Here is a 12,350-nt window from a genome sequence, read left to right as displayed (position 1 = left end):
TAGTTGAGAGGTAACTCCTTCATACAACTATTTACAGATAATAAAAATACAATGTCAGGGGGAAAAAGCTGTTGGAGATTCAAATTTCTCTTGTTTTAGGCAAGTCGTTTAGCACCTTATCTATTCCATAGGGATTCTATGGCTGTGAGAATTAAATACATCATTTTTTATGGACAGTTTCTAGCATGGCTGGCAAGCTCAACAAATGTGAGCTACATCATCATTGCTTTTATTGTGATGTCTCTAGTAGCCATGTACCAAGAGATTAGTTATGTTCATCTGCTTCTGTTACTGCAACAGGACGCCTGAGGATGGGTGGTTTATAAATGATTGAAATTACTCTTCACAGATCTGGAGACTGGAAAACCTTAAGTTCAAGGTGTCGCTTCTAAGATGACACCTTCAGCATTGAGTTTTCACAGGGCAAAATGTATGGGGGGGAGGAAAGAAGGGCCCAGTTAGCTTCCTGTAATATGTGTGTGTATATATATATATATATATTATATATACACATACATACATGCATATATATTATACATAATATATGCATATGTACTATATATAAATAATATAAGTAACAATAATATAAACATATTTATATGAAATATAGAATATAATATACATATTGAAGTCCTAATCACTTAAAGAAGGAAGAGCTTTCAAAGCTTAGCCATATAAAACACCCCACACTTAATACTTCTCCACTGAAGTTGAAGTTTTAACATGAATTTTGGGAATAACAACATTCCAGCCATAACGTTCAACCCTTGCTACCACTTAAATAAATTTCCTTCTTCCAAAAGACACTCATGCCTCCCTAGTAGCCTGTAATGTCTTTGTGTGTGTGTCCATGTGTGTATGTTTGTGTGTGTGTGTGTGTGTGTGTGTTTGTGATACCACGTTTTGAAATTAGGGACTTGTATTTGCTCAGGTGGTGCTCTACCACTTGAGCCATGCTCCAGCCCTAACCCTTAAAGTCATTAATCTTGTGCCATCCTTGGGTAATAAAGCCCAAAGCCCAAGTCGCATCTCAATATTATATATGGGTTAGATTCAAAATGTGACTTGTCTCAATCAAATCAATCTGTACCTGTGAGCATGAGATCTTGAAATCAACCAAGTTGATTATGTGTAAAATACATAATGGGGCAGGAACAGTACAAACATTTCTAGTTACAAAGAAACAGAAAAGGAGATATTAATAAAGGATTCCAAGTGAGTTTAGAGCCAAACAGGTAAACAACATTAAAATTTGAGGCTGAGGGGGCTGGGGATATAGCCTAGTGGCAAAGAGTGCCTGCCTCGGATACACGAGGCCCTAGGTTCGATTCCCCAGCACCACATATACAGAAAACGGCCAGAAGCGGCGCTGTGGCTCAAGTGGCAGAGTGCTAGCCTTGAGCGGGAAGAAGCCAGGGACAGTGCTCAGGCCCTGAGTCCAAGGCCCAGAACTGTCCAAAAAAAAAAAAAAAAATTGAGGCTGAAAATAATCTTCTTTGACTTTATCTCCTGCCTTTCAGATACAGTGAGGTGGGAGTTGAGACCCTGGGGCAGCCTCCAAGGTCACCCGTATCCACAATACTTCCAAGTGCAGCCCACATGATAGTTTTCATGGTCTGGAGTTCCAGTGTCAGCATTTCTTCTAGGCAAGACTTACACATAGGTGTATCTATTGTGGTGAGACCTTGAAGATGATGATGCACCCTGGATTTCTGTTGCTCCCACCAAATATTCTAGCTCTCAGTTTATACTTGCTGCTTTCCACAGTGTATTAGAACACCAACAGAGTTCAGCCATGCTATTTTGCTGCTTTATAGTTAGAACGGCCTTTCCTTTGGTTTTCTACACCTTGCTCCTCATTTTCATCTAACAGCTGATTAACATTGCCTTCACCATCTGTATTTATACCATCATTGTGATCACAAGTATTTGAGTAGTCTCTAAAAGGAATGCAGTTTTCTTCTTGAGTCATCATCACCTGAGTCACCTTGGAACACTCCATAAATGACAATGTAGAATTTTTGTAGCATTCATTTAAACACTATTCCAGCTTCTATCCATTATTTCAGTTCCAAAGCGACTTCCACATATTTTAGTATCTGTTAGAGCAATCCCTTACTTCTCAATACCAACTTCTGTTTCTGAGTGTTTCTGCTTCTGTATCAAAACATTTTAGAGTGAGTAATTTGTGAATAGTGAAGAAATTATTTCTCCTAGTTCCCATAGAAGCTGGGAAATCCAGCATGAATGTCAAAGCGGGTTTAGTACCTGCAAGCTCCTTTCATTTCTTGACTCAATGCCATCTATAGCAAGGAGGGCAGAAAAGGATCTTGGAGTCAAGGCCTGCATTGCCCAATCACCTCCTCACAAGTTCTACCTCTTAATAGTTATTAAATTAGGGGTTAAAGTTTAACATATATTTTGGACGAGACCTAAACAAACAATAGCAGTATGTTGTCTAGGAACAAGGAGGTTACAAAGTTGTAATAGGACAGAAGAACTTATTCTACAAAGTAAATGCGGAATGTGCCATGGGAATGGAAAGAACAAAATTCACATGTTGATTCAGGGGGCCAGTTACAATGAAATGGTGGCCTCTTCCCTTCCTCCCCCACCCCTTTTGTTTTGTCAGTCACAGGGCTTGAACTCAGAGCTGGAGAGCTGTCCTTGAGCTTTTGTGCTCAAGGCTATCACTCCACCACTTTGAGCCATAGCTCCACTTCCCCCAAACCCTTTCATGGACATTGGATTTGTACTGAGGTTTAAAATATGGGTTGGAGTTTTCCGGGTTCAGAGAGGTACGGTCTGAACAGAGGAAGAGCAGAAGGATCCATTCTGAAATATCTGTAAGATTCTGTTATAACAGATGTAGTTGGAGAAGCTCTGGGTTGCCTTGTATTCACTGGCCCATTCGTATTTTAAAAATCACTCTGTAGTACATGTGCAGTATAATTTCTGTGCTTCTAGCTCAAGTACCAGCTATCCTAATTTGTAGGAGGGTTTGTGAAAGATAGAGCCCATGAATGTGCAGATAAATAATAGGCATGGCTGAACTGAGTTCCAAGGCTGTGAAGCAAGTCACCTTAGCAAGGGGACTACTCTATTCTCCTTCAGACCCTAGTGACTGGGAACCATAATGAACACTGCCGTGCCTATGGTGCTGACAAGAGGCCACGCAGTGCTGACAGGAGATGCTGACAAGAGGCTGGGGCGGCCATCTTGGTTCCTTTAGAGGTAGTTGGAACCTGCTGGGAAGGAGATGCTAATTGATGAGCTCTACTTAGCATTCAGGAAGGGTATGCCTTCCCAAGATACTGGCATAGCTCTCCTAGGGTATCATCAGTGATGCTGAATGTGTTCTGTAGACAACTGGATTTTAGACATATGACAAATGACCAGAAGATATATTTGAAGGGCTTAAAAACTTTATCATAGATATTGAGTCTTCTGTTCTAGAGTAAAATAGAGGAGAGGATTGGCAATCTTGTAAATGTACTAAGTATGATGAATTGTACATTTAAAAATGGATAAGGTTTAGTTTGTTCTGCTTATTGAATTTCACCTGAATAAAAAATTTACCATCATTGTAAACACAGAAGTCAGGAAATGGGTTACATCTGGGTAGGAGGCAGGACTCCAGAACAGAAGAGGGACACAGAGGGTCACGAAAATTACTATCAAAGGTCTAGCTGTGTGCTGTTCAACCTGTGGTCTGCGGATCAGCTGTGTCAGCCGCACCCAGAAACATAACAGAAAAGCTTAAACCCCTGTCCAGCACCATTGAGTCATAGCTAAGACTCAGCAGTCTAATTTTTAAATGACATTTCCAGGTGATTCTCATGAATTCTAAAATTTTTAAATATCGAACTTGTTTGTGATTTGGTGTGAATGCTTACATGTCTGTTTATATATTTTCATGTGTTGATTTTAGAGTTTAAAATAAAACCATATAAGACAAACGGATTTTTTTTAAAAAGGGTAGTGAAACATATAATGGTGGCTGTGTCCATATGTAAGGACTGTATTTTATCCAAATCTGAAGAGGCTTATCTCAAAAAGAGGAAAAATATTCTCACTTACCAATTGATCTTAATATGTCAATACTCACTTCTAAGCCAATATAAACAATCTAGGTTATAGCAGGTGTCTTACTCGTGTAAAAACAGAAGTCCTGCAATACAAGAATAATTCTAATTAGAAAACAGAGGTCAGGGATAGACTTGGTGAAACATAACCAAACTAAACAACAACAACAAAAACATCTCTCCTGTTCCTTTATTGCCAGATCTCTTGCACTGACATTTTTTGAGGGTTTTGCTTTTGTGCTGATTGTGACATCTATTGAAAGGGGCAGCTTGTAGTCCCTGCTCTCCCCCAGTGTGGGGTGGGTGAAGCCATGGGAGGGGCCATCTCTTTGAGTGACAGGAGATGCGGCACCTTTCTGCTCCCATCATGTGGCTGTGGATGGGTCCAGGTTTGGATGGGAGTGAGAGGACTGGACAGTCTCCAGCGTGTGCTTGGGGCCTTCGTGAGCGTGGAGCATGTTCCTCCTGGTAATTGCCTCGTCAACATAGCAGCCAGGCTGCTATTGTTGTCTTGCCTTTTTTTTTTTTCTTTTTCGGAACAGGCTGTGTTTTCTTCTCCTGTGAATATTAATTTCCCCCGAGTTAGGGTAATTGGGCTGAGAGCAGACATCTGCAGAGCTGTGCCATGTTGGCAGGACTTTTCAGCATGCCAAGGCCCGAGGATCATTCCTTTGAGTGGTTTCCAAGTCAACAAAGATTCCATTTTTTTTCCAGGTGAAGTCACAGTGCTCATTCCTAATGGTCGTAACAATGAGAGTGAAACCAGTGATTCTGTGTTTCAAAATCTGGAGCTGTTTTTCCCCCCTCTAAACATATGCTCTGAAGCAATTTGTCCATGGAAAGAATCAATATGTTTCTGCTGATTTTGAAGGAAAATATATATTCAAATCACATGTGAAATTTACATTTCAAAATAATGAGAGTCTTGAGCAATAGTGATTATTTAGATCCAAAAAAATACCTTTGACAATTATGACATGGTTGCAATAGATTTTAAAAAATTGTTTAAAATAAAAAGGCAGAACAAATAGATGATGGGAACAGTCCTAGTCAATAGATTACTTTCAGTTGGAAATACTTGTTAGGTATGCACCTGACACAAAGCACAGGGACTTAATGCAGAATTATTCCTGCTCTCACCAAGAGGAGAGCCAGGGGGAGAGACTGTTATAATTATTAACTTACTGTTTGATCACAATGACATGAGAGCAACTGCGGGTTTCAGGAGACTGGAGGCTCAAAGTCAGCAAAGGATGTCCTCTAAAAGACAATTATGAGCCTGTTGTGGCTGGTGATGGGATGGACAGTACTTTTCAATTTGTTTCATGATCCGAGAGCCTCTTTTGATCTTTGTGTTTCCCTTGTGATCTAGGTAACAACAGGTGGAAGAGCCAGCTACTATGTGTCCTATCGAAGAGAGGCCTTTGCTCAGATAAAGCTGCCCAAGTATTCCTTGCCAAAGGTACTGCATGCACCCCTGCCATCCTGAGTCCTGCTAGACAAAGCTTGGGTGTGAGAGGCTGCCTCCAGAGGCTGTGGGGGGCCCTGAACCCTGGCTGAAGGAACCCCAAGCTGTTGACATTGAACCTGATTTCTCCTAAGTGGTTTGACCATTGCTGATGTTGCTGAGCCTGGGTTTTACATCCTCCTCTCAGCAGTGTTCCTGGCATGAGCTTTGATTTCCTGTGGGTGGTCAAAAAAGAGTGCTAGCTTTGATATCAGTCTCTTCTGCGGTGCCTCCCTTCTGCAAGGGCCTTATTCGCAGCAAGAAGGTCAAGTTCAGGCAGAAGCACACACAGCTGCTGCACATAGCTAACCATGCACAGACAAATCTAATGGTTTTCTTGCTTCTCTGTATATTTTAAGACCAGACTGTAAGTGCATTGCCTATGCTTCCACACCCCTCTACCACAATGAGTAATTAAAAGGAGTTAATTTACTGGAATGTTAATATCAATGGTGACATTTATCTCCTCTATTGGAAAAATCATAAAACTTATTCCGTGGACACCGTTCATTGTGAGCATTAACTTCCAGGGGGAGATGGGTCTTACAGCTTCAGTGTGAATAAGAACAGAATGTAATTACCTCACTTAATGAGGAGCTCAGTCTCCAGTTGGAAATCTACCAACTATAACGTGGCAAAGACGTGGGCCAATGATCTAGTGCTAAGAAATCCTGTGAAAGGCTAAATGAGTAAAGAGTTGGGGATTAGATGATAAGAAGATGGATAATTGGATTATCCCTAGTATTTTTTTTATCTGTTTGGCTATTATCTGTTTGGCTGTTCCTTATTTTTTACCAAAAATAATTTCTCTTTAAGAAGTTGTACAAAGGGGGTTAGTATGTTAATGCATAGGGACAATGCCTCTTGGTCAGTTTATCTCTTCTAGCACGTTCTTCCCATCAATCCCAACCCTACCTAACCCCTCAAGTTTTCTAGTTCCATTTTTACATTTGTACATTGAATATTATGGTTGCACTTTCCCACCCTTCCTCCCTCCACTCATCCACCCCTCTCTCCTTAACCCCCTCTTTCCTCAGACAAGACAGGATTCAGGTTCCTGGTATTCATTTTGTTAAACTGTTCATTGTGCAAAGGGATTACACCATGGAAATCCACCCCAAAATAAACCTTACTTTAGTCAGTTTGATTATGTATATATTCAACTCTCCCTATATGTGTTTAAGTTTTAGATCAAACTTCCATCTATGAGAGAAAAAAAATTCATCCTTTGCCTCTCTGAGCCTGATTTACTTGGCTCAATGTAATTTTTCCAGATCCATCCATTTTCTTGCAAATGAAACAATATTATATTCTTCTTCCTCAGGCAAGAACCACAAAATTATATTGTACATATACTACATTTCCTTGATTCATTCATCAGCTGTAGGGTGTCTGGGTTATTTCCATAACTTGACTGGTGATTATCGTACTAATATCAATATGCTTTGACAACCTCAAAAGTAGACCTGAAACTGCGAACATAGGACAGGAAGGAATAGGAGAAACTTAACACCTTATTGACATAGGCAGGAAATTCCTGAGTAGAATTCCAGAGGCTCAACAAATAGGAGAGAGAACTGACAAAAGGGTTTGTATCAAACTAAAAAGCTTCTTCACAACAAAGGATACAATTACTATGGTAAGAGACAGTCTATGGTTATGGGAGATCTTTCCAGCTATACCTGTAATGAGGGCCTAATCAATAACCTAATTAATAATTGGGCAAAAGAGATAAATGGATACTTCTAAAGAAGAAAAAAAATGGTAAATAAATACATGAAGAAATGCTCACTCTGCCATAAAAAATGAAAATCAAAGAACATTGAGATCTTTCTGTATCTAAAATGACCATCATCAAACAAATAAACAGCAACAAATCCTGATGATGCTGAGAAAAGACACCCTTATACACAATTGGCAGGAATGTAAATTAGTTTAGCCACTACAGAGGCAGTATGGAGATTCCTTTATGATAAAACAATACTACTCTTGGGCATTTATTAAAGATTGCAAGTCAGGATACAGTAAAGGCACCTACACACCCATATTCATCACTGAATTATTCACCATTCTTTTATGCATACTTTTGACTATTCTTTCTTCCATTTAAGTATTTACTCTATGCCAGGCACCAAACCAAACACAGTCGATAACTAAAGTAGTAAGATCATCTCTTATTGATCTGGTAGAGAAAAGAGTCATGAAATAAGCAATTTTAGGTACAGGAAGGTATTGTAGAAGGTCAAAGTCCATTTTACTTAAAAGCAGCAGCTAACTACATGTGGACAGAAAGAACAGGATCCTAGAGAAAGTCACATATAAAGTAATACAAGAAACACAAGGAGTTACATGACCAAATATGGTAGGGAGAAGTTGGTAGAAATATTATTGTCCCTTGTTATATGTGGGGATTGGCTTCAGCATCTCCCACCCATAAATATTAAATTCACAAATGTTTAGTTCCCATTAGGTACCATGGTGCAATATTTCCATATAACGTGTGTACCTCCATTGGAGTACTTTAAAGAATCTCTTCTTTTTATTATTTTAATTTAAATTTTATTGTGAAGGTGATATACAGAGAGGTTACAGTTCCATAAGTAAGATAATGAGTACATTTATTTTTGAACAGTGTTACCCTTTCCCTCATTTTCTCTAACTTTCCCCCTCCAACAACTCCCCTAGTTATAAGGTTCATTTCCAACATAGTGTCTAGTGAGTATCACTGTAGAATTGGTTCCCTTTTGCCCCACTGTTTCTGTGATTCCTTGTCCCTTCCCTAAATCAGACAACTTACATATAAGACAAAGGATACAGAAATCATAAACAGTGACCACAGCAAATAAATCAAAGGAGAAGAAAGAAAAAAAGTAATAACTCCAAGCAGTAGTATAAAAAAGCCCTCCTGTTTCCATTCCTTGGAGTTTATTTCAATAAACATCGTTTTATATGATCATATGCATTTATCTATTGAACCATTGTGATCCTCTCCTAAGAATATCCTCCTTTGTTCTCACTGTGTGAATGCTTAGAGTGCTGTTTAATTCATCATGTCCAAGTTAATTATTTGTCCTTTATTATCCATTGGGTTCACTTGTAGATTTATAGACATATTCCAGTTATTACAAATAAGGGAAACCATACAACCTGTTTCTTTGAGTCTGACTTACTTCACTCAATATAATTTTCTACAAGTCTTTCTGTTTTCTTACAAATGGAGCAATGCCATTCTTCTATAATATCTCATACAATATATAATTTATGAATGGTATAAATTGATTTTATTATATTGTTTAGAGGTTAGTGACAAGTCTATAGTTGATACAAATGCAAATTTAACTGCAGTTGTGATCCATATTTAGTTAAATTTGTGAATCCATGGATACAGATGGCTGGTTGTATGGACAGAGGCCCTGGTTTAAGAAAGAGCTAGGTTCATTTAACAAACAAGCCATTTTGAAAGGCTGATAAGGCAAGCCTCTAACATGGGATATTTAAATAACCTCAAAGGCCATCAAAACTGTTTGGTTCTCTTACTCTGTCTTCTTTATGACTGGTTTTTATGGCACTATTGCACAGAATTGTGGTTATAGGATGTACAACACCTCCCCCAACCCACCCTGTGAGATAGCCTAAACCCAGACAATTTAAACTGTTATCTCTTCTGGAGAAGAGTAGAAAGGGAAACTTCATAGTTGCATTCTTCCAGAAGGAAAATGCTACTAAAGGAACCTGAAGAGTTCTGTAAATTGGCCTAAGAAAGGAGATTCAGGAACTTTCCAAAGTCTTCCCAATGTGAGGCTCCTTTTGCCACTCTGTGTGTGTGTGTGTGTGTGTGTGTGTGTGATTATAATTATAACTTTCTTAGGAAAACAAACAATTCCCTTGCCAAAGCAGTGTGTCTGCAGAGGGGACCGATGAGGTCCAGAATTGTTCGCCACCGTACAGCATTCCATTATGATTAACAACCTCATGGCATGCAACCCCACCCGGTGTTGCATCTCACTAATAGGAGAAACCGTGAAAATAGCTGGATGGTTATTGATCTCTTTCATTACTGAGGTTAAAAAGGAGGGGGTGGTGATGGATTAGTTCTTTCCATTGTTTAAAAATGGAAATGGCTTTTTAAGAAAGTTGTTGTTGTTCCATAAAGCCCTGTTGCCGATTTTAGGGGTGTTGTTTAAAATAACAAGCATAAAAAAAGACCTCCAGACTCACTATCAGAGTGAGCACAGGTTTCCAGCCTATCTGCTTAGAGCATGCCCTCTGTGGCATTGCAACGATTTGCAAAGATTAAGGGAACTTGTGCCACCTCCTCCATAACTTAGACTGTTGGCATTGGATTGGCACTTCTTGTTCATAGCCACGAAACTCATCTACTAGTGGAGTACTTGGTGACATGTATCAGGGAGTAATGGCCACCTAGGAAAAAAGTAATTGACATTATGAGCAGAAACTCAAGATTTCTTTCACTCCTGGCACTTTGCTTATCCAGGAGATCAGGACTTCTTAATTGTGAAATGACAATAATAATATTTGACCAAGTTGTAAAGACACATTGAATGGCTCACTTTGGGTCTGGTGTGAAATCATCAGAAAATCGAAAGAACAGTTTTATCTAGGGAAAAATAATGTCAATGCCCTTATCTTCCCCAGCACAGAGATCTGTGTTTATGATGGGATTCTGTTTCTGAGGACTTTGAACTCTGGATTGCCTAAGGCATGGCTTTACCACTCAGAGACTGATGTGCTCCCTTTTGTCTTTTTAAGTTCCTGAATATATTCTTAACTTGTTATTTTAATAATCACTTCAGCCAGAAAAAAAAAATTGTGTTACATTTTTGCCTTTTTTTTCCTCTGTAGAAGATTCACGTTAGAATTGATGGTTTTGAGCTTTGCCTGAGCCCATGCTTCTGGAAAACAGCCAAACCTAAAAAATTCTCCCTCTTTCTCCTGTTTGGGAGATTGCTTACTGCAGTGAGCCACCTCTTCTAGATGGCTTGATAAGTCTGAGATGTCTGTCTTGTTTACCTGTAATAACACGAAATTCTCATTGTTTGGCTCATAAGTGATTCTCAAAACTGTTGTCCTACTAACCTATCTGGACAAATGCCTGGTAATTTGATTTGACCAAAATTAAGGAGGGCATTTCTCCTTCCTTTAGTCCCTGAACTCTGCCCCACCTACCACCTCACCTCAAACTTATTCAAGCATTGGGAGCTTAAGCAAACAGTGCAAGAGGTAGGTACAGCTTAACCTTAACAGCTCTTCTGAAAATCATTTGGCCCCAAAGAAAATAATGTCATGTTCAGTTCTGTCATACCACCTGATTACCTGACACTCCACACACAGGTTTTGTTCGCCTTATCTTTTGCTGGCACAACACTGAAATTCCACCTCATCCCAGTTAGAATGGCCAATATCAAGAAAACTAACAACAAATACTAGCATGGATGTGGCCAAAGGGAATTCTGTTACACTTGATGGCAATGTAAGCTTGCTCAACCACTCTGGAAAGCAGTTCCTCAAAAAACTAAACACAGAGCTACCATGACACAGCAATTCCACTCCTGGGCTTTTATCCAATAGATCACAAATAAGGCCATGCTATCAGCACAACCATGTTCCTGGCAACATAATTTACCACAGCCTAGATAGATGCATCTCAATTGATAAATGGATCAAGAAAATGTGGTAAATATATATATATATATATGTATATATATATATATATATATGAATAATGGGATTTTACTCATCAATGAGAAAAAAATGATACTGTACTATCTGTAAGGAAATGGAGAGACTTGGAAAAAAATTATTTAAGTGAAGTAAGCCAGACCTAGAGAAACATAGGTTGCATAGTTTCCCTCGTTTGTGGTAACTAGAAGGTGTCTTAAAAATCTAGAAGTAAACACTTGTTTCTAAGCAAGGGTCACAAATGAATTAACTGAATTGTAATAGACTCTGGAATGCATAAGTAGTATAATTCTTTAAAACACTTAAGTTAGAGCCCAACAAAATAAGCATTTGGAAATGGGTACTTACATGATGCTAGATTTGGGCAAAGGGGAGTGGGGGTAGACAAATGAAGACAGGAAGGGGGCAGAATGCAGGCAAAAATTTATTGTAGGGCTGGGAATGTGGCCTAGTGGTAGAGTGCTTTCCTACATACATGAAGCCCTGGGTTCGATTCCTCAGCAACACATAAACAGAAAAAGCCAGAAGTGGCACTGTGGCTCAAGAGGTAGAATGCTAGCCTTGAGCAAAAAGAAGCCCAGGAACAGTGCTCAGGCCCTGAGTTCAAGCCCTAGGACTGGTAAAAAAATTGCATATATCACAGAATTGAAAAGTATAAAGGACAGGGTGGTTGGGTAGCCCAAAGGGGGGTGAAGACAGAAGTGGTGACACAGATCAAGATGCATTGTACACTTAAACTGCCTTGCTAAATCACAAAAAAATTCAATACGTAACCTAAAATTAAGGTAAGGGAAGTGGTGGGTTGGGAGGGGTGGATGAGAATGTTGAAATGTAAGCCATTGATCAAGATACATTGTATTTATAAACTGCATTATAAACTCCTTTGTGTAACTACTTAAAGATAATAAAAATATTTTTTTAAAAAGATATATGCTAAAACATGCATGCATGCCCACACATACTCAGAAAAACAGACAGACAGACACACATACACACACACACAAGCTTTTTCAAGTCCATTCATTCAATAAACCTTTCTAAACTACAAGTAAAAGAGG

The 12,350-nt window shown here is 39.1% G+C and overlaps 1 protein-coding gene across 1 annotated transcript in view; it reads left to right on the top strand.

The window, feature by feature from the left end:
• Sorcs3 (sortilin related VPS10 domain containing receptor 3) overlaps positions 1-12,350 on the top strand; it is a 557,764-nt gene that overhangs the window by 438,476 nt on the left and 106,938 nt on the right. The window contains exon 8 of the mRNA XM_048338300.1: positions 5,458-5,547. Within this exon, the coding sequence (XP_048194257.1) occupies positions 5,458-5,547 (90 nt within the window). The remainder of the gene's footprint in view (positions 1-5,457; positions 5,548-12,350) is intronic.

Source organism: Perognathus longimembris, chromosome 2, assembly GCF_023159225.1.
Source record: "Perognathus longimembris pacificus isolate PPM17 chromosome 2, ASM2315922v1, whole genome shotgun sequence".
In the NCBI taxonomy this organism is placed as follows: Eukaryota; Metazoa; Chordata; class Mammalia; order Rodentia; family Heteromyidae; genus Perognathus; species Perognathus longimembris.
Note: the sequence above shows the minus strand (reverse complement) of the source record. Positions and strands in the feature narration are given on the sequence as shown.